At 40.1% G+C, this 23,144-nt stretch overlaps 2 protein-coding genes across 2 annotated transcripts; both read right to left on the bottom strand.

The window, feature by feature from the left end:
* Window positions 1-13,168: 13,168 nt before the first annotated feature.
* LOC104437078 (pentatricopeptide repeat-containing protein At5g11310, mitochondrial) lies at window positions 13,169-17,988 on the bottom strand. Its single transcript, XM_010049960.3, has 4 exons — window positions 17,956-17,988; window positions 16,051-16,723; window positions 14,700-15,662; window positions 13,169-14,617 (listed from the first exon to the last, which is right to left on the bottom strand). Exons 1-4 carry the CDS (start codon window positions 17,986-17,988, stop codon window positions 14,595-14,597), a joined length of 1,692 nt encoding a protein of 563 aa, XP_010048262.2. The 3' UTR covers window positions 13,169-14,594.
* LOC104437079 (serine/threonine protein phosphatase 2A 57 kDa regulatory subunit B' kappa isoform) lies at window positions 17,867-22,734 on the bottom strand. The gene is made up of 2 exons (XM_010049961.3): window positions 20,795-22,734; window positions 17,867-18,499 (listed from the first exon to the last, which is right to left on the bottom strand). Exons 1-2 carry the CDS (start codon window positions 21,950-21,952, stop codon window positions 18,143-18,145), a joined length of 1,515 nt encoding a protein of 504 aa, XP_010048263.2. The 5' UTR covers window positions 21,953-22,734; the 3' UTR covers window positions 17,867-18,142.
* Window positions 22,735-23,144: the final 410 nt, after the last annotated feature.

Below are 23,144 nucleotides of genomic sequence, written 5' to 3'. Positions count from 1 at the left end.
GAGTGGATGATTTACTTGTGAGGATATAGTGCGGTGCTTGGATTAAAAATCCAGATTTATGATTATCTAATTAAAAAATTGAAGGATTGGGATCAGCATATGTCAAAGGGTAATTTTTTTACAATTTTAACAGTCCAGACTTAGGACCGAACCGTTTCCCCCCAGAAACCAAACCCAACTGCTGAAGAGTACCGGTCCGATTCAGTTTCAGAATCTACCTGGACCGGTGCTCACTGTGAGCGAAGAGCGAGGATGTATGTTGTTTCTGGGAGTGTGCGTGTGTGGATATGTGAGTGAATGTTTTTCTTCTTTGGGTAGATGACTTTCTCTTCTGCTCTTTGAGTCGGGAGGTGAGAGACTAGGGGAAATGGGCGAGCCAGAGTACGAGGAGAATTTATGCTATTTGCTTTCTAATTACAACGTTTCGCAGGGGCATCCCTTAAAAGTTTGATATTTATTCTGAGGTTCCTGGTGTTCTCATTAATTTCGGTTTTCCTTGTCTTCTTGCCAAGGATGAGGATGAAACACCCTTGGAGGGCTTGGCATCGAGAAAACTATTGAAATTTGCATAAATGAAGATATGAAAAGTATTCATCACAAGAATCACTCTTTGACAGATGAAAGGATTCCCCTCTTGAATTTAAAGGCGAGTGTGTAAGCATACGTGGTGGAACACACCTGCATGGGTAACCACCTGTAGAAAGATTTCGTAGATGTAGAGATGTAACGCTTGCGAGACTTCACGCATGAGAGCCTCATGAATGCAATGCCCCAAAGCATGTGTGGCATTGCTTTTCAAAATACAATATTTCGCAAGGGGCATCTATTGAAACTTTGACAATTATTGTGACATTCCTGGTCAATTCTCACTTTTTATTTGCCATGGATGAGGATGAAGAATGAAGACAAAACACATCTCAAGTTGGCATCAAGAAAATTATTGAAATTCCTATAAATGAAAATATGAAAAGGATCCATCACAAGAATGACTCTTCAAAACATGAAATGATTCCCCTTTTGAATTCGAAGGCATGTGCACGAACATATGTGGCGAAACATAGATGAATGCGTAAACATCTAGAGAAAGACTCCATACACATAGAAGGGTAACGCTTGTGAGGCTCCATCCATGGAGAGCGTCATCATTGCAATGTGCCGAGAAAAAGGAACTGGATGGCCAAGTGTTAGCCCTATTCGCAAAGGTCGTTGTAATTCAAACAAAATGTATGTTCAAATTTCACTAACTTTATTACATTCAACCCCCCTCCCCTCCCCAAAAGAGAAAAGGGAAATGATATTTCTTTATCAATTTTCTACTTTGATTTTATATTAGACTTGTATCTAGATTGCTAATTATTCGAGATTGGTAAATAAAAAGTTTGGTACTAAAAGAGAACAAGTTAAAATTAGTAAAGAAATGGCTAGAGAAAGACCACTCTAAGTTGAGACAGAAGACACCAATTGATTGCTTTTCGTTTCGTTCTTGGGCTGCAGAAATTAAGAGAGAACAAAGATGCAGCGAACTGCATAAACTGGCAGGCTAAAAGCTACTTATATTATAATGGTAAGTGCAATTAGAGTTAGCTCAATTCGCATGATAAGACAAAAGTTGAGAACCACTTTCATATATATATATATATATATAGAGAGAGAGAGAGAGAGAGAGAGAGAGAGAGAGAATAATGTTTTTTTTTTTATGGAACATAATTAATTAAAAAGAGAGATGGTTAAACCAGATTCATTGTCCTCTCGCCGGCGTCATTTACACCTTTTTGACGTCTTACATCACATTATGCCAAAAAGGACATTCTTGATGGAAACATAAAGGTTCAGAAAACAGAGTGGAGAGGGGAAAATGGGAATTGTTTTCTATGTCTTGGGCAAGAGCTATCTAGCTCTATAGGCTTGATCATGCATTCGTTGACAAGTTTACACTTATCTAGGCTTAGGCAAAGGAAAACATATAAATTTAAAAGGTCAGTTTCAAATTTCAAAATTATTACTGAAGGGACACTTGACTCTAGTAATTCTATTAAAATATCATTTCACATTGCTTAATTAATGGGTGTTATATAAACATTATATTCATGTAATCTCATTCCACCTATTAATGGGACACTTGACTCGAGTTAGACTTTTTACTATATTATCACAATCAGTGTTATCCCCTTTTGTAAATATGCATCTACTTCTCATTAGTCAAATTTCATGAAGCATACCAAATTTACTTCATCATTAACAGCACCCCGGCAGGGACGTCAACATTGTTTCGCCACTGAGATAACCTCAACCACCATGGGGGCGGGGAGAGGGGTGAGGCAAGCACTGGGATGGCAGAGGAGAGAGAGAAATAGTAGATAGGACGTTGGAGCTAGGTTTAGGATTAGGCTAGAAATCGACTTGGCGCATAGTCATACAACTTACATCGCAGGATTTTGTTACCAGCTAGCTCATGTCATTTCTATCCTGTGGGTTTATGAAAACGAAGAGAGAAATGTCATATGAACATTTCAAAGATGGATGAAACGGCCAAAGAGACAAAACCAAGACGATTTCCTCTGGAAAACAATTTAAACGCGAGCAATGAGCAAGTATCGACACTATGTGGAATATCTTCCAAACACTACGTGCAATATCTTCCTAGGCTAATGCTATAAACGAACAAAAGCTCAAAGTTCATGTTTAGAGAACTATATGTGTGCACGTTGTTCACTACCTTCCCTTGACGTCACTTGCATCGATCCACGACACGTTATAGTACGATATGCTTGAAGGTATGCTCTCTCTCTCTCTCCGGACACTTTAAGAGACTTACTTACGTCAATCACAACTATTGATTGTCAAGTATTGATGGAAAACATCTTCGTTTTGCTAAGAGGTGAAAAGAAAATTCATAACAAGTTATGCCAAATAATTGGAGTGGATGGATCACTTGCGGGAACATGGTGCAGTGTTCAAAATAACAATCTAGACTTATGATTATCTAGTTAAAAAATTGAGGGATTGGGATTCACGTGCCGAAAGGCAATATTTTTTGACAATTCTAACAGTCCACACTTAGGACCGAACCTTTACCGGCATAAACCAAAATAAATCGCCTCAAAGTACCAGTTCGATTCAGTTTCAGAATCTACATTGGACCGGGGCTCACTATGAGCGAAGAGCGAGGATGTCTGTAGTTTCTGGGAGTGTGCGTGTGGGTATGTGAGTGAATGTTTTTCCTCTTTTGGTAGGTAAGACTGAGGAGGTACTGGGGAGGTGAGAGAGAGAGAGAGAGAGAGTACGAGGAGAATTTATGCTGTTTGTTTTCTAAGTACAATGTCTTGCAGGAGGCATTCCTTAAAGTTTGATATTTATTTTGAGGTCCTTCTTGTTCTCATTGATTTCGGTTTTCCTTATCTTCTTGCCAACGATGAGGATGAAACAACCTTGCCAGGTTTGGCATCGAGAAAATTAATTAAATGATCAAAATTCACATAAATGAGCATATGAAAAGGATCCGTCACATGAATCGCTCTTTGAAAGATGAAAAGATTCCCCTCTTGAATTCAAAGGCCAGTGCATAAGCGTACATGGCAGAACATACCTACATGGGTAAATACCTATAGAATGATTTCATACACGTAGAGATGTAGCACTTGTTAGACTCCATGCATTTAGAGCATCATATGCAATGTCCCGGAGAATTTGTGGCATTGCATTTCAAAATATAATGTTTTGCAAGGGGCATCTCTTAAAAGTTTGATATTTATTGTGACGTCCCTGGTCAGTTCTCACTATTTATTTGATATGGATGAGAATGAAGAATGAAGACAAAACACATTTCAGGGTTTGGCATCAAGAAAATTACTGAAATTCTCATAAATGAATATATGAAAAGAATCCGTCACGAGAATCACTCTTCAAAACATGAAAATATTCCCCTTTTGAATTCAAAGGCGTGTGCATGAGCATACGTGGTGAAGCATGGATGAATGTGTAAACACATGTAGAAAGACTCCGCACACATGAAGGCGAAACGCTTGTGAGGCTCCGTACATGAAGAGTGCCATCAACGCAATGCGCCAGTGAAAAAGGAACCGAGGCAACCAATGTTAGCCCTATTCACAAAGGCCATTGTAATTCAAACAAAATGCGTGTTCGAGTTTCACAAACTTTCTTATGTTAAACTTCCACACAAAAAATAAATAAATAAATAAATAATAAAAAAATAACAAAAAACAAAAACAAACAAAAAAACAAAAAACAAAAAACAAAAACAAAAAGGAAAAGGAAATGATTTGTCTTCATCAATTTTTTACTTTGATTTTACTAAACTTGTATCTAGATTGCTAATTATTTGGGGTTGGTAAAAAAAATGGTATTAAAAGAGAACAAGTAAAAACTAGCAAAGAAATGGCTAGAGAGAGACCACTCTAAGTTGCTACTAGAGGTAAGCATGATTATAGGGTAGAATTTAGAATTTGAAAGCCAGACCGGTGGGTAGGTTTCAAGTTCCAAAAAATGAAGAACCTATTTTGATGAGTAGGTTTTAGGTTCTTAGTTGGAGGAACTTATAACTTATAACCTAAAATCTGGAATAAGTTTTAATGTTTTCCTTAATTCATGTATTCATGCATCTTACAATATTTCATAATGTTCGATTATGAATGTATAATTAGAAAGCACTAATCTGAGTTTCAATTTTATGACTAAGATTTTTACTTTATTAATGTTTATATTTCCATGTGTTTTTATGGTTAGTGAATTGTAGCGACAACTGGTGGTCATTAAAGATTTCAATTCAATGCAATCGTTCAAATAATAATATAGGTGAAACCTGAATAGATCATGTAACCGACCTTAGAACCCATGACAAGATAGATTTCAAGTTCAGAGTATGCATGATAGGTTTCAAAGTCCAAAAAATGAACTCGTTCTAATCGGTAGGTTTTAAGTTACATACGAAACATGTACAGAGCCTAGAACTACTCACCCCTAGTTGAGACAGAAGACACCAATTAATTGCTTTTCATTTCATTCATGGGCCGGAGAAATTAAGAGAGAACAAAGATGCAAAGAACTGCACAAACTAGCCGGCTAATAGCTACTTATATTATAATGGTAAGTGCAATTAGAGTTAGTTCAATTCATATGATAAGACTACTTTCATTGAGAGAGAGAAAGAGAAAGAGAGAGATGTTTTTTTATGGAACATATTTAATTAGGAAGAAAGATGGTTAAGCCAGATTCATTAGTCCTCTTGCCAGCATCCTTTTCTCCTTTTCGACATCTTACATCACATTATGCCAAAAGGGGCATTCTTGATGGAAACATAAAGGCTGAGAAAACATAGTGGAGAGGGGAAAATATGAATAGTTCCCTATGTCTTGAGCAAGAGCTATCTAGCTCTATAGACTTGGTCATGCGTTTGGTAACGAATTTTGACTTAATTAGGCCTAAAGTGTAGACAGGCAAGCTTAGGAAAACTTAAATTTAAAGTCAATACTAAATTTCGAAATTATAGCTGAAGGGACACTCAACTCCAGCAATTTTGTCAAAATATGGTCCCATATCGTTTGCTTAACGGGTCATACATATACATCATATTTATGTGGTCTCCCTTCACCTATCAAATTAAAATTTCGATTTTGAACTTTCAAACATAATATTAGAACAAATATTATCCCTTTCACCATTAGCAACACCCAAAGGACGCCAACATTGAGAAAACCTCAACCACCATGGGCATTGGAGACTTCAAATGGAGGTAGGGATGAAGCGGCGACCAAGATGCAATGGCGGGGCGAGGGGCGAGGTGCGCAGCGGGATGGCGGAGGGAAAGGGGGATAGAGAGAGGAGAAAGGACATCAGAGTTGGGTTTAGGATTAGGCTTTTTGGGGGGGAAATTCCTCTAAAAAGTAAACGCATTTTAGTCATTTCGATTTCCTCCGGAAAACAATTCAAACGTGAGCAATGAGCAAGATATCAAAACTATGTTCAATATCTTCCAAGGGTAATGCTATAAACAAACATAAGCTCAAAGTTTATAGTTAGAGTACTATATACACGCATGTTATTCACTAGATTCCCTTGATGTCACTTGCATTGATCAAGTCATGTTTCATTGATCCATGACACATTATAGTACAATACACTCAAAGGTTCTCTCTCTCTCTCTCTCTCTCTCTCTCTCTCTCTCGTATTTGACGCTTTAAGAAAAGTAGTCATGTCAATCACAGCCATTGAATGTCGAGTATTGATGAAACTATCTTTGTTTTGCTAGGAGATGAAAAGAAAATTCATAATAAGTGACGCCAAATCACTAGAGTGGATGGATCACTAGCAAGGACATGGTGCAATGCTCCAAATAATAATCTAGACTTATGATTATCTAATTAGAAGGTTGAGGGATTGAAATTAGCAATTGTCAAAAGACACTATTTTTTGACATAACTAATGGTCCACACTTAGGACTTGACCATTTTCTACATAAACTGAACCAAACCACCACACAGTAGTGGTCTGATTCAGTTTCAAAATCTACCCCGAATCGGTGCTCATTGATAGTGTTATACTTTAGCTGAAACGTCCATGATGGGGTGCGATTGGAATGTACCGTTTCGTCTTAATGCGTTACAATGGAAAGACACTAATGGAGGGGTACGAAGGGAGATGTATAAAAGCCTCCCGAACACAACCGTTGGATTGGTTGGCAAAAACATACGCACCAAATTTCTCTCCATTTCCATCAAGGAAGAAGAAGGCATTCCATTTTCACTTTTTGCAAGAACAATCGGCATTTACCCCGTGGAAATCGGGTGTTTTCTTTGTAATTGCATCCACACTAACGTGAGGTAGTGTTGTTCGTGATTTATTCGCAATTCAACGTTCGTTCCGAGGCTATTTGTTGTTTGCGCATCAGAATCAGGTAAGTCGTCTTCCGCCGTCTTGAATTCCAACATTGGTATCAGAGCACGGTCGTGATTTCTGCATTATTTTTCATCGAGTTTTCTCATTTACCATTTGATATTGAGATCAAGAGATTGTATTCTACACTGCTTTTTATGTATATTGGTCGGAATTACAATCTGAAAACTCGAATTCGAACCAAAGCAAAGAACGAGTTCGAGGTCGCGTGCATCCGTGAGGTTTTGGCCGTTTTTCGTGATTTATTCGCAATTCAACGTTCATTCCGGGGTTATTTGCTGTTTGCGCATCGGAATCAGGTAAGTCGTCTTCCGCCGTCTTGAATTCCAACCGATAGTGAGAATCCTCTCTCTCTCTCTCTCTCTCTCTCTCTCTCTCTCTCCTCCTCCTCCTCCTCCTCCTCCTCAGCCTCTACTGCTCATCATGATCTAGTCATGCCATGTTGCCGTCGATTGCTCATCACCGGTCACTCACATTGTGTTGCTCTATCTCTTCATCAACTTCGAGTCTGAGATTTGTCCTAGAGAGATGGAAAGAAACACAATCTAATAAGGTGGCCAGCCATGACAAATAGAGGTCAATGACATCATGTTATAGCAAAGGGAACAACGTATGAGGGTTGCCATGGCACAACGGGAGTGGTGATGGGCTGATGTATTAACCATTTGAAAGGACAAATTTAAGTTGTACATTCAACCTTAAATTTAGAGGATCCCAATACTCCATAAATTACTTCCTTTCAAATGCGCTCTCTCTCTCTATCCGTAGGCTTAACAAGTATTAGGCCTCTAAATGCATTTCCTCCTATCCATCTCGATCTTTATTGCATATGCAATGAATGAAGTCTATATCACTACGTAAGTTGATTTAGACCAATACACCTGAAGCATCTGGTAATTCTCTTTCTATAATTATGTGTAAGTAAGGAGGAAAATTGTCCAAAAAATCATAAATCCATTATGTTTTTACAAATTCAATAATAAATCTTTTAATTTTGCTAATTGAGTTATAAACATTTTCACTTTTTGCCAGTTGAGTCTATTCGGCTAATTTTAATCGGAAATTGCTAACATGACACTTTTTAATAATATTTTAACGATATTTTGAATATTTCATTTTTTTTTTGCTTTTTTTGGAGCTAGAAATTCAAAACAAAAAAAGAATAAAATAGAATAAAAACCACAAAAAAAAAATATTTACTAAAATAATATTTAAAAGTGTCACAGTAGTATCGATTGTCTACATCAGCAATTTTCGACCAAAATTGGCTAAATGGACTCAATTGAAAAAAAAAATGAATACATTTAAGACTTAATTGGTAAAATTAAAATATTTATGATTGAATTAGCAAAAAAAATGAATACTTTTTGGATAATTTTTCTTTAAGTAAAGCATCTCCCACATCGATTAATAACTCGACTACAGTGAATTGATATTGTTCTTCATAATCCATTGTTGATGAAGGCAAAAAGCGATTGCGACTGATCAATCGAATAAGCACAAGACTTAACCAAAGCTAGCAAGGCAATTGTGAGAAAATAAGTGTTAACAAAATTGTTATATTTTACATGAACACATTGTCCAAAAATTTATGCTGATAAATGGTCACCATTAAAGGAAGATTTAGGCAATTTCTCAATCAACGGGAAAAGATAAAGATACCCAAATTTGGCTTTGGCCATGCTATTTTGATCATCAAATTGCTATTTTTGAGTAGGGGAAACGTCCTAGAAAATAGAACTTGATAGTGTGAAATTGTAGTTTTCCTAGGTAGTAAAGAGTAACTAACATTTAGGACGAACTCTGATTTTCGTGGTCGTAAAAATCCTTAGCATTTTTTTTTTTTTTTTTTTTTGCTAAAAAAAATCCTTAGCATTTAGAATTAGGCGTGCTTTACATTTTGGAGACTACATTTTAAATTATTACGAGTCTTTTAATTTTTATATTTATATATATATATATTTTTGAGAAGAAGATGAAGAAGAGGAGGAGGAGGAGGAGAGGAGGGAGGAAGAGAGAGAGAGAAAGAAAGAGCCAAAAGAGAAGGACAACTGTAATCGGGACAAGATGTGATTTTGACAATGCGGACATTCCCGTCCTGTCGACAACCAATGGAAACATTTTCCACATCCCTTTTCGTTTTATTTTCAAATGTAAACTATATCTTGCCCCCAAAAAAAAAAGGGTATGGATCGAGAATTAAAGAATAAATAAAATTTTAAGGATTGTCATTACCCAAAAACCTCAAATTAGTACAATAATGATAAAATTACCCCAATCTAATTTTTTTTATTAGGAAAACTCCAAACTAATGAACATGTTACAAATTATATTCTTGATAAATTTATCCTCCATTAATATTCATTAAATTAAATTAATATCACAAAAAAAAAACCAAAACTAGTACATCCATTAACTATCATATGTTATTAACAAAAATTATTAGAAGGTAAATTTATTATAAATACATCAGTTTTTGGTTTAGTTTGTGATAAAATTATGATGGGTGTACTAGTTTAGAGTTTTTCAAAGGAAATTGAAAAATAATTTTTTGAAAACAATCACTTGTATTGTTTGAAATAATTAATTGATGAAAAATATTTTTGTTATCGATAATTATTTATATCTAAATATTATTGTAAACAATGATAATATTTTCCGTTCATTCATTTTTGTTGGAGATCGAATGATAATTATTATAAAATTATTTTCCAAATTATATATTTTTCACAAAACAAACACATCCTTTTGATCTATTTTCGGTCCATCTATTTTTCTAGCTGATGCAATATGCTCCATCCTCATTTTTTTCCCCCAAGAGATATGTTAATTTTATTTGTAGCCACGATTGGTCAAACAATAGAAAGCAATCTAAAAGATGGAATCATGGGTTATGTTCAAAGTGGCAATGTTAGGTATTAAAGCAACGAGAACCATGAAATGAAATATGGGAATAAAAAGAGAAGAGAGGGAATTGAAAGGAAGTGATGATAATAATAATGATGATGATAGCAATAATAATGAGACGAATTCAAGATCGTATGTGGGACACCCACCGCATCACGTGCACGAGTTTCGCTCGCGCACACGCCCTCTCCCTGCACTCTAAAGTCGTATGATTCGAGTTTCATGACGGGCTTGTCGAAAGAGATTATATAAATGAGAGCAATGATGAAGAGAGAATAGCCATTAGCCACCCATCAGTCATTATGACCTCTCCTTTTTTGTTTGAAGTAGAGGTTTGCATCAGTTCCGGACTTGATTTAGGTACAGGACCTGGGACCAGCCCGACCTGGGTGGCTCCCACCAAAATTGGCCCGGTTCCCGATTCCAAATTTTAGGAATTGAGAAAAATTGGTCCGGTTCATGATTTCTGGGAAGAAACCATATTGACCAAACCAATGAAATTGGTCTGGGGCATTTATATATATATAGCATAAACCATGTAATAAAATTGAAAATGAAAGTATTAATCGAACAGTATATGTCGATTCCTTATGAGTCTATTTTGTTTTTATTTATATTTTTTGCATAATGGTAATATTGCCGGTTCTCAGTTTTATGGTGAACGGGTTTGGTTTCCGGTTCCACAAATCAAGAACCAACCCCATTTGATGAATTCTCAATTCTAGGGTGGGAAGCGACCAACCCTGGGACTGACCTTCCTTAGTTAGGAGTGGACCAAGCGATCGCCACCATTTCTTTTGTTAATTAAAGGAGGAGGAGGAGAAATTTGCACACTCCTCCCAAAATATCATTTTGCCTATCTTTGAAAGTTTCTTTATTTTTATTTATTCAAACTCGATATCATTCTTAGCCGGATAGTCAAACTCCCACATAATTTAACAACGGGAACATCCTCTTAGGTAAGAACATAGAACCGTTTCACATACTACAATTAGGCGAATAACGTCACTTTTTCGATATCTTTTTGTATATTCACTTTTCATGGACTCAATATTTACTTTCCCGGTGTATTTGAGATGTGCTCGACTTGTCGAGAACCTAATTTAGAAAGTAGAAGATAAATTATCATACCGGTTTCATGTGAGTTAATCACACTCTTAGAAAAAAAGGGAGCAAAAAGAAAAATCCATGCCATAGGATATTCGTCACGTAAAGAGTAGAGTCTTTCGTGAGATTTGGCGGTGGATTTGGAGGGGAATTATCTTGCACTTACAATCATTGAAATTGACATTGTTACAATCAAAACTTGGTGCTTTTTCAAATTTAACACGCAATCAAAACTTTCAACCTTTTCAAATTGAATCACAAAATTGAAAACCAGGCATAGGCATCACGCCCACTTGTGCACGCCCAAGCTACGTGGGACTGAAGATTCCAGGCCCGTCCAAAGGGGAGGTCCGAAATCTTCGGACGGACGCACGTCATGCGGGACGCGACATATGTACCATGTCGCTTGCGCACATCCAAACGATGCGGGACCGAAGGGGAATTAAACCTGCAGCATAACTGAGGTTCCCTAAAGAACCCCAAGCAAGGCGGTGCGCTGGCAATGTCAGATCTCGCTTAGAGTCACGCGACCTAGTCAAGTGGCCAAATACATGTAATAAAGTATCTTTCAGAATTTTAGACTAAAGAAGACATATGATATTCTTAAGACTCCACAAGAATTAGTCCCTCTCTTCTAGAAACAACGAGGAAAAAGCAAAGTCCACTTTGCAACCCCAATCATGCACAGGAGCACGAGAGAGACATCCCCCGAAATTCTTTGTCAAACAAATCGATAATCCTGTCACCAGCACCAAGCATTAGTCAAGATACAAAAATTGATTATCATCTCCGCCTCCGGCAACACAATGTCAATGTCGCCATCCCCAGCTTCCACTGCGTTAAAAAAACCTTAGCAGGAGTTCCCAATCGGATTCCACATCCCCATCATCTCATTTGTCCGGACCATATCGAGATTTCGGCTCTAAAATAATGCCCGGGATTGCGCATCATCATCGACCACCGATCTCGTTAATTTATATGTCAGGCGCGCGCGCACCGAGGGACATCAAGCATCCTCCGCTGATGTCGGGTTCCCAATATAATAAAGGTCACGAGCGAAATGATTATCGAGGGCTTAAGCAAGCAGGCCCCACCAATAATTAGAGACGTCGATGCCATTGAAATGGGGAGGAACAAGATTCAGAGGCGTGTAAGCAACAAATGGACTCCCTCGCGCCCCCACAAACTATTCCAATTCCCCTCTGTGTGGACCATCCGGGAACCTGTGTCGCGCAAATAAGTCGTGCGGGATCGGATTCACCATCCGGTGCTCGTGTTTACATCAGGAGCGTGATGATGCTGCGCTGGCAACTTGACATGGACCATTGTGATGAATACCATATTGGAGAAACTACGAGATTTCGCTTTATCGGAAAGATGTTCAGGGCGCAAAGGTCCCCGAATTGCTGGTTCAAAAATGGGATGTGAATTTAAGTGAATCGGAAAGCTAGTCCTGATGATATGTGACAGTGACTGCACACTCGACCGACTGAGAGATGCAGCAGCGCCGTTCATCGCAAGGCTATTGAGCATCTCAAACTTCAGCATGTTTGGCTGGGACAGGGAGTGCACAAAGGTGAAATGTTCCCATAACCTGTGCCAATCTTGTTTGAGAGACTTCCTGTGCACGTGTATTGCCCGAGAGTAACTCCACCTTCGGACGTCTCCATCGCAAATCACACAGGAAACCACCGAGCTCGAGCCACCAAAAGAGATTCTGCAAAAGTTAAGTGGAGCGGAAGATGTGCATGATGGCAATGCAATTTGTCCTGGTTCAACCAGTGGATGCTCCTGGTTTGAGTTTGAGAGCCCAAATAAAGAAAAACAACCATCAGTGCCAGTAGCTACCTCAACGGAGACAAATAGCACCAAACCTGGAGAATAAAGTTCCCCACTTGGACCACTACAAATACTATATGGTGCAGATATAACCTAGAACTAGATCCTTGATTCGGGCTCAGCTCAAGGCCGAGCAATGATGCATGGCCTATCAGCAACATGGCTTTAATGTATTTTTTCTATAACCGGAGAACTTTATTGAAGGATCAAGAAAGTGCACACACAGGGAGCATAAAGGGAAATCTTTCAGCCAAAAAAGAAAAAATACAGGAAAAATTGCAGCTATTCAAGCTGTCAAGCAAATTCTGCAGAAATATTATTAACTCAACATAGCCAATGTGATTTTAAGATTTTTCAAATTGGTGCATTGAGGAATCTGACTTATTGACCAATTATCTCACCCCACTTTGGACATAATTCCAGGACTGCCCACTCAGGGCATAATTCCGGATAGTCATGCTTATAAAGATTTCATAATGAAAATGGAACAGGGAAAGATGGAGATACACTTGTCAGACCAATCTAGGAGAAATAAAGAAGAAAATGAAAGGAACAAGAACCATATCAGGACCACTAAAAAAGGAAAAACCATGATAGTATTCATGTCTCATTTCCTATTCCAAAACAGGAGAAATTCTTAGAAAAGGTAAAATTCAACAAGTAGGACAGTTCTCACATCAAATTCTGAATGTCCAGTAGATGAAACTTCAAAGGGCCAGTAGTTTCTGAGGCATCATGAAAATGCGAATTGAACACAAGCAGGATTGAAAATTCGTTGAGATGGACTGAACCTAGGAAAGCACACCACATTTGACCCTAAAATAACATAATCAATAACAATGTTAACTCACTCTCACAAAGTTATAATTATATATTGAATATTCTGGATGTATTATGTCATATGTCCAAAAAATCAATTGACACATATGACACCATCTACAGACGGAACACAGTGATACAGCACCAATTGTCAACATGAAGGTACCCAACTGAAAATGCAAACAAATAATCTCTGGAAGACATTCAACAGACAAGGACATTCTACTGCAATATAACCTATTTCAAAATTAAAACTCAATGACACAATGACTCAATGTCTAGTCAACAGGTATAAGTAATGAAATGAAGAGGGGTGGGGAGAGGAGAGAAAATGGTGAACTCAAAACAATCATAACACACAACCACACGTATAATTCAAGCAGCAGGAGAAACAAACTTACATAGCATTATGGTAATCCAGTATATTAACAATGTAAAAATGCCCGCCTGTCCATGCTTCACTAAACAAGAAGGAAGAATATAGCTGCCACAAGTTCTTTGCTTTTGCGCAAGCATAAAACTCTGAGGGTATTCTGGCAGCTCAAAAACTCAGAAGTTCTGCCAAATGCTCACCATCATTCTTGTTTAACCTCCACCTGCCACTATGAATCTTCACCTCCCACATTCAATAACATACATACTTAAATGTGGCTGACTTGTCTTTATATGTGCTATTTAATATTGAGAAACCACATCATTAACTCAGAAACTACAAAAGCAGGAGAGACAGACTCATTATCAGAACTGCATGAGAATGACTTCATAGAGAAAAGTTAATGAAGACATCTTCAGTCACTGTATTGTAAGCTAAGTCAAGAACAAGATCACTTCACCACAGCACCAGTTTATTTTGCAACTGTAAATTCGTTTAAGCACTCATCCTCTAGTTCACAATTTGTTAGAATTTGACTCGCTGCCTAATGAACTTCTGCACTTAACAAGTTTTCTTGGATTGTTGCAATCTTTTAGGATACCAGACATAGCTTCAGCTTTTTGCATGATCGACGTTCTCCTCACACGTGACGAACCCCCTTGCCTGCAGTACGCATTCGGCATATTCTTAGAATGAGGCACCGAGGACATCAAATCACGCAATTTGCACACCAGTTCAATCATACCACGCTTGTGCAACTCGTCCTTTAATCTCTGAAAGGTAATGTACTGCGGAACTACACCCCTCCGTATCATGTCCTCAAACTCTAGAACAGCCTCTTCAAATTTGTACATTCTACAAAGCAGATGAATTAACATTGTGCTAGTCGCTAGATCCATGTCAAGGCCTCTCGTTTTCATTTCCTTGCTAACCTGCACTGCCAATTCGAGTCTCTCCTCCTCACACAACAATTTTAGCAGAAGATGGTAAGTGAGGCGATCTGGAGTGTAGCCAGATTCTATCATCTTGGTATAGAGATTCATGCCCTCCTCAATTTTACCAGATTTGGAGAAGTACCAGAAGAAGTAGTTATAAGTTGTAGGGGTTGGGACAACGGCCCTGCTTATCATCATTTTGATGATCTTACTCGCACCAACAAGATCCCCTGCCTTGCAAAACCCTTTTATCAAGGAATTGTAAGTGGAGATAGTGGGCACAGATTCACAGACCAAAAAGCGTTCTAGCATCCCTAAAGCCTCCTCAAATTTACCTGCTTCAGCCAACGCATCAATTATCGGATTAAACGCAACTGCGTTTGGCTCGATGCCTTCTCTCTTCATTTCGTCAATCAACTCCATTGCCCTTTCAACCCGCTGCATCCTGCAATATCCTTCCACAAGGGTACCATAAGTTACAACCGTAGGCTTCACACTTTCCCTCTTCATCTCTGCCCAAAATGCTTCAGCACACTCCAGATTCTTAGATCTAAGCCATCCATTCAACAATATATTATATACACGAATTGATGGAATCCAATTAGAATTCAATCCTCTCGTGTCGGAAAAGTATTGTGAAGCTACCCTAACATGCCCTTCTTTACAAAGGGAGTCCAACAGTATCTCAAGCAATTTCATTTCTGAATCAGCATTTTGAATGAGATCCAAACCACGGGCAAATTCAAATGTTCGAATGGCTGGTAGAGTCCCACCTGCAAAATCGTACCGCTCATAAGAATACAGCATTTGAGATGATCAGATATTAGTTCAAAGTACACAGCGAGAACTAAATTCTTTTTCTTTCGCACACGCGTCTAGCAAAAGCTCGCTAACAGAATTCAGGCTTTCAGACACGAATAAAGAGTTGAAGTAAACAACACAAACTGGAAAAGAGCAAAACATCACAAATCTTCTGCCAGCAAAAGCACTCATTTGCCACAATGCCTAACTTCCAAAACTACCCAAATTTCAAATCTTCGTGGAAGTTTACATTTTCAGGAAAACTTATAATTGAAAATGCGGTCTGCTTCTTATCCGAAATTCATCCGTATGCAAAATTCAGCAAGGCGACACCTCCATCTCGGACCAGGGACCGCGTACCTGCTCGAGCACACCGTCTGATCATTATCGCGAAAGTATCCGCCGAAACCAGCGTAGACGACTCCCCATCGCCCTGGAGACGACCGTTGATCAGCTCCCAAGCGGAATCGAAGTCCCTCGCCTTCCCGAGCGCGTTGATCATCGCGTTGAACAGCCCGGCGGACGGCCGGAACTCCGGCTTCTTCTCCGCCCAGCGGAACAGGCCGAACAGCAGCTTCGGCGACGAGTCGAAGCGAGCGAACACCGCGTCCATCAGCTCGTTCCGAGGTTCGATCCCGGCTTCGTCGAGCGCGGCGTCGAGGGCGGGGCCGGCGGCGAGGCCGGGGTTCGCGAACAGGTCGGAGATGGCGTCGAAGGCGTCCTGGGAGAACTCGAGGGCGCGAGCGCGGTGGGGGCTGGGGCTAGCGGGCGGAGGCGGGACGGGGATTAGGTGCGGCGGCGCGGGCCGTTCGGCGGAGGGCCCGGCCGCGGTCCACCGCCGGAGGGGGAGGGGTCGGGTCGGGAATGGATTCCGAGAGCGTTTCCGGCGGCGGCGGCGGCGGCGAAGTGAGGAGTCCGGGGAGGAAAAGGCGCCGAACGGCGCCGGCGCCGGCGGCGGAGCAGCGGAGGAGGACGGCCATTTTCCTCGCGGCGTCGCTGTCCGCTGGATTGCGCCGCGGTCCTTTTTCGAGTTCTTTTATATCATGTGATTATTATTACAGAAGAGAAATACATTTTTATTTATATCAAGGAATACTATACTCATAAATTCAATAAATAAAATCACTCTAGAGCTCCTAAAAATTTTACATCGGACGGCCTAAAGAAAAAAAAACATTTTACATAGAATATAATCAGTAACCATGCAACTAAATTTTTTGAAAAAGTACAATCAAGCCTTAAATTATATCCTCATCCATGCAAATAAATTCCCTAACTCATTAGCCACATTGCCTAAATTTGGAACTAATTAAAATTATTACCAAATAACGAAATTATCAAGCCTGCAAACCTGTCTGGTTCGGCTTTCCCCCAAAGCCAGGTTTGGCTTTCCCCCAAAGCCCTTGGTAAAATATTTTGTGTTTGGCATGTATTTTTTAAAGCTCATTTGTCCAATGTTAACATTCCAATACTAGGAAGGGGCTATTTTGAGCATTGACATTTTGAAAACGTGATTTTAGTGTTCACCGAGTCGCTATTCATCTTCTTCTTCCCCCGCCTGAGAGTCGGCCGAGCTTCGCGATGGGTGATGCGGCTGACTCATCTTCTTCTTCTCCTGCCTGAGAGTCAGCCAAGCTTCGCGATGGGTGACGCTCAGCCACACGCGACCATTTCTCTAAACTTGAACTAAACGGGCCCCCTTTGCCACAACGTGGGTTTGAAAGATAAAACCAAACACCCAATATTTGGCCTAAAGATCCTTGGAAGCCCAAAAACCCTTCTCAAAGCCAATTCCAAATGCAACCACGGCGATCTCTAAGGACTGCAGTCGATTCCGAACCTATCGTTTTATGCAGCTTTTGGAACCTTGAAAGACAAGGGAAGAGCTCGTACTCGATCCGGACGCGCCTAGTTTCATACGACAGGTGCAACAACATCATGACCCTATAGCTGAAATCAGGCTTCACTATAAACTGTACATCACACGAAGTCCGACTCGAGCCGCCGACGCGAATCGATCATGAAAACGGACCGCGAGCCGGGCTCTCTCCATATATAGACTCGAAAACCTATCCTGGTGTCTGCTCCCACACATCTCCCACCGGTCCGATTAGACTACGTCGAGGAGGATTTCGAGCAGTGAGGAGGGCGGCGGCGCTCGTGCGGCGAAAGCAAATGAGCTGTGAAGGCACCAGCATACAAATAAACAAGCCGCAGCACGGCGCTTCCACATTCTTTTCTTAAGAGAAACGAACATCTGCGCACCCGGCACACATTGCACGGGGCAGATTGCCGCATCGCCTGTTAGAAGATCCTTCCCAAGAAAAAAGGAGAAATACAGAAGCACCAAAAACACAGCCCTTGCCTAATTAACTCTCTCCCCTTTTCGGTAACTTCAGGTACATCGAAGCCGGGGAGCGACCAAAAACGAAAAAAACTCTCAAGACGCAGTTTAGCAAGCGATTGAGGTTGCTAAGGGACTAACGAGGATGGCGATATTTCGACCTACCGGCTGGTGACTCGCCGCAGTTTCTAATCTCTTCCATGCCTCGTTCCGCTTCTCCACCGCTTGCCTTAGCCTTTCTTCTTCTTCCTGGGACTGAGCTAGGCAGGACAAGAACAGCTCCTCGTCCATCTCCGAGAACATCCTTTTCACACTGATGGTCAGATTGAGCACCGCTGGGTTCCAGTGGCCCCGGGTGTTCTTCTCTAGGGCCTGGAACACAATGGGCATGATCAGGCGCCTGTTTTGCAATATCAAGCCCACGATTTGCTCATTGTTCCATAAGAAAAGGGCCCTCTCAGCCACCTGAAAGGAAAATGAAGCCTCAATTCAAAAGCCACAAGCTGAAGCAACTTAGGACATCATCTTTGAGTTTAGACAAAGATGTATCCAGTGTCTGATTTAAGATGAAAAGTACACCAAGATAGGACACCACATGGATAGTTACAAGCTACACGACCAATGAAGCTTTTAAGAAAAGCGCCGCATTACTCTACATCATTTGGGCGAGCTATCCGAAGAACAAAGGATCACACCGACCGAAAGAAGAAATCCCTTGGCCTTTTAACGTGTGATGAACTGCAGGAAGGAAAGCAGCTCACCTATGTTTTAAGCAACTGATATAGAAAGTAGCAGATGTGATCAAAGTCTCATCCCCGCAGAAATCGACAAGTCAATGGATGTCCTCCTTTTATAAATGACAAGTCAATATATATCCTAGAGCTAATGGAGCAAACCCTGCGACATAATGCGGACAAATGTAACAGTTGTATACCGCTCACCGCCCCTTCCTCCACGAAAGAGAGATTAAAAAGTGAAAACAAACAACCATCAGCCATTAAAGAGTTTTAACACTTCTTCAAAGGAATTGTGTCAAGGTCAAAAGATTTGGGTAAGCGTCTGTTTTTCAATTCCCACATGAATTAACATGCCCAAAAGGTTTGGGTAATGTGATGACATGAGACAGAATAAAAGACTAGAGACGGTAAACATAGCACCCTAAGGTTGGCTTCCATGGTCGTATACTGCTCAAGGCCGGGGGGGGGTGGGGGGACTACGATCTCACTAGAGAAGAAGAAGTGAACTGCGAAGGATTTTAAGAAATTGCCATGCTAACATGGCAATCCCATCTTGAAAACTGGAACACTTACCTTAACAGATAGAACAGCTCATATTAATGCAAAATAGAGCTACTTTTGTTGCTCATGAGTGAACTTGTAGGGGATAGATGATGTATATGCTGACTAGAAGGACAAATGACGCATGGCTTGTGAACTTAGTTCTGATAGAAGCTAAGCAATCATAGGCAATCTCTGCTTTATGGCATTCCACGAGTCAATTAGCAGCTTTCATGTGTTTAACTAATTTTACCCTAATTTAGGAGCTTATATGCTCACTGGAGAAAGGATGTAATCAGACTCATGGTGAATACAACTTCCTCATTATTCTCTCTAATTTTCTTGTCTCTTTTTTCAGCTGCTAATCCTGTCCTTATTCTGTTCCTCTCTTCTCATTCCAATGGCTTCCAATAGGATCATGACAAACCATGAATAACTTCTTCAGCAGGCAATACTTCCCAAATAAACACTGACATGTAAAGTCTGTCATATTAAATATAGCATGTTCTTTGTATTCCCTAGGCACGCATGAGGCATCTCGCCACATCATTTCAAGCAGGAGTGGTGAAGGCAATAATATTAGGACCAAAGCAAAATATGCAATTCCACTAGCAAACACTTCTCTTGTTCATGTCTCTGCGGTGCAGCTGATCATCTAACCATCATTTAACTTCTTTTTCTGACCTCACAAATCCCCACGTGAAAACCATAGCCAAATGCAATACTTCATCGAACCATTTAATTTAAAGAGCCTGCAGCAGAAGGTTCCGAATGCTACATGAGCAAATATTAATGAAAGTTCTGAATGTCTACCTGTCCTCCTGCCATGTTCTCTCTTTCAAACTCTCCATTTTACATAAGCAGGCATACACAGAAGTACTAGGCTATACATAACATGCAATAAATATCCTCTCTTGATCACACAAGGCCATTATAATTCCCCTAAGTTACTTTTAACCTTTAGAAACTGATTGCCACCTAACTCCAGTGTTAAAAAATTCATAATATGAGCAAATTTTCTGGAGTTAGGAGCATTTCCATCCCAGCAGCTTCTGTAAGATGCAGCGTGAAATCAATTCAACAAAGCACATAGAATTTCAAATTGATAGAATTTTTCCCAACATAAATCAATGTTCTCCAACCTCTACCATCAAACTGGCCACTCCAAAAATAAATAAATAAATAAAAGAATAAAGAGGGCCAAGAAATTCTGTTTACAACAGATCCAGACTCACAAGCCAAATGGTCATGCAAATACAGCTATTGATTGAACGATTATCGTGATGAGCGGAAAACCCAGAAGAAGTAATGGAAAGGTAAAATTAGACAGAACTGTCTTAAGAAAAAAAACACTAGACAAAATGGTAAAGCCCAAGAAAACATGAAGCTGAGAAACAAACCAGCTAATAAACAATAATTTCCAAAATTCCACTTTACCAAAGGAAAAAACAGGAAAGGAAATTCAAAAGGTCAACTCAATTACCTGGAAGTGGAAGCTGTTGATGCAACAACTGATCCGCAGGAAAAGTGGGACCATGACCTTCTCAAACTCTACTGTGTTAATCATTTCCAGGATCTCTTCTATCTCACCCAAGAACATCACTTCCTTCTGGCTATTAGTTATTGGCCAATACTTCAATAACCCCTTTATCACAACACTGGCTAACCTGGGCTCCTTCTCTATAAATTGCATTATACAATATGATAGCTGTTGAAAGTACGCACCCAATGACTTAGGCTTGTGCAGAGGAATTACAACCCTTGAAAAGAAGATCTTGTGCTCCTCTTTTAAAGGCAACGCAAATCCACTGATAACACTTCCGAAAATCTCTAATAATTCAGATATCCCATTATGCTTCTCATTCTCAGACACGAACCTGTAGAATATAGTGCTTATGGACTTCCTTATGAAAGGCCTATGAACCATAAATTTCCCATAAATTCTATGCATTACAGTCTTCAAACACTCCCTTTCTCTAGGATCCTCAGAATCAAACAAATCAAGCAATCTCAATATGAAAGCATGGTCAATATACTTCTTAGCGACTTTAATATCCAGACAAGACGAGGTAACGAACTTAAGCAGTATGTCATACACCGCCTGCAAATGTGACCAAGCAGGATCAAACTTTGGATCATCGTGGTCGTTCTCGCCACCACTACCAGTCGAATTGGACCGATAACTAGGTGGAAACACCCGGAACAAATTAATAGCACACATCCTGCACATTGCTAGAACCGCAGATTCGGCAAACCTGACCGATCCAGATGCTACGAAATCCAAAATCTCCATCAGGATTTGCCTCTTAACATCTTTCTCCATGGTATTCTTCCCCGGGTCCGTGAAATCGAATGTCACACAGCAAAGGCTCAGTTTACTCACTAAGAGATTCATCTTTTCGGATGCCGGGACATCCTTGAACGGCACTAAAGGCTCGATCCCGGCAATCACGCTCGCGGGGAAGACCACTGAGGAGGCGCGCCTCAGCCCGCCAGATCGAGCAGACGACGAATTGCTGCCGCCACCGCCGCCGCCTGATTTCTGAGCGCCATCGGGAGAGCCCGAAGCGGGCTGAATCAACTCGCCCGAGTCCAATCTGGGCGTCCTCCTGGGGATTTTACTGAGAATTTGCTTGAGCATTGTGAAGGGGAGCCCAAAAGGACGGAGCCAAAGATCAATCGAGAAAGAGGGTCCGAACCAAAAGCATTAAAGATCGTTCCTTTAAGTTCAAAAACGAACACTGAGGCCCAAAAGAAGCGGCACAAAACCCTAACCACTCCAGGGACGATGGATTGGGAGCGACATTGGGGAAACTGGGGAGCAAGTTTCCAATGCCTGAAGGAACTGAGAGTTGGGTTGTGGAGAAAATCAAAATCAAGCACTTCCCTCCTTGGGAAAAAGAGAAAAAGGCAGCTAAAAAACCTCACTGGGGCACGAAACTGAACGAAAGAAAAAGTGGGTATCTATATATGGTGAGAGAGAAAGAGAAAGAGAGAGAGAGATGAAGAAAACAGAGACCTATTCAAGCGATGAATGCTTCATCCTCGTGCATGCGTTTGAGCAAGAGACATGGAGAGAGAGAGAGAGAGACATTAAAGCTCCCGAACTGCAAGAAAGGACCAGGAATCGCTGCCCGAAAGGGAGAAGAGAGAGAGAGAGAGAGAGAGAGAGAGGAGGAGGGGGAGCATGCGATGATGGGATCACGAGGAGATTTGGGTTACCTTAAAAAACTACGGATTCCTCAGTTTCATGTGGGGGAGATCTTCGATTTGAATCTCGCAATAATCGTTCAAGACTGTAGTTCGTGAAAAGATCTGAACGAAATGGATGGAAAAGGAAAAGGAAGAAAGAGAGGGAAATCAGGGAGGGAAAAAAAGTTGATGTTTTTGGGGGTCTGAAGGAAAAATTGCAGGTTTTTGTCAGAATACAGAGGAATTGCTAAAATTAATGAAGACAGGCAATGGGATTGCTTTCGTTCTGTTCGTTTATCTCGGTTTGTTTTTGTTTCTACCTTTCTTTTCACGGTTTGAGTTTATCTCTTCGTTCTTCATTGGCAAAAGCCACCATCTACTTTCGTTAAATATAATTAAGTCCTAAAATTTGTAAAAAGTACAATCAAGTTAAAAATTTGTCGAATTATTTCAATCGAGTGCTTAAAGTTAACACATTAATCATTTTAATGGAAAATACTGACATGGCGTTGACGTGGCTCTTTAAATAATTTTTCTTTTTAAGATGGCTTTTTTAATTATTTTTTATTCAATTTTTAAAAAGATAGACTTAAAAACTAAAAAGAAAAAAACTATTTTTTAAAATTGTTGAAAAAATAAAA

Source organism: Eucalyptus grandis, chromosome 3 (assembly GCF_016545825.1).
Source record: "Eucalyptus grandis isolate ANBG69807.140 chromosome 3, ASM1654582v1, whole genome shotgun sequence".
Classification (NCBI taxonomy): Eukaryota; Viridiplantae; Streptophyta; class Magnoliopsida; order Myrtales; family Myrtaceae; genus Eucalyptus; species Eucalyptus grandis.
Note: the sequence above shows the minus strand (reverse complement) of the source record. Positions and strands in the feature narration are given on the sequence as shown.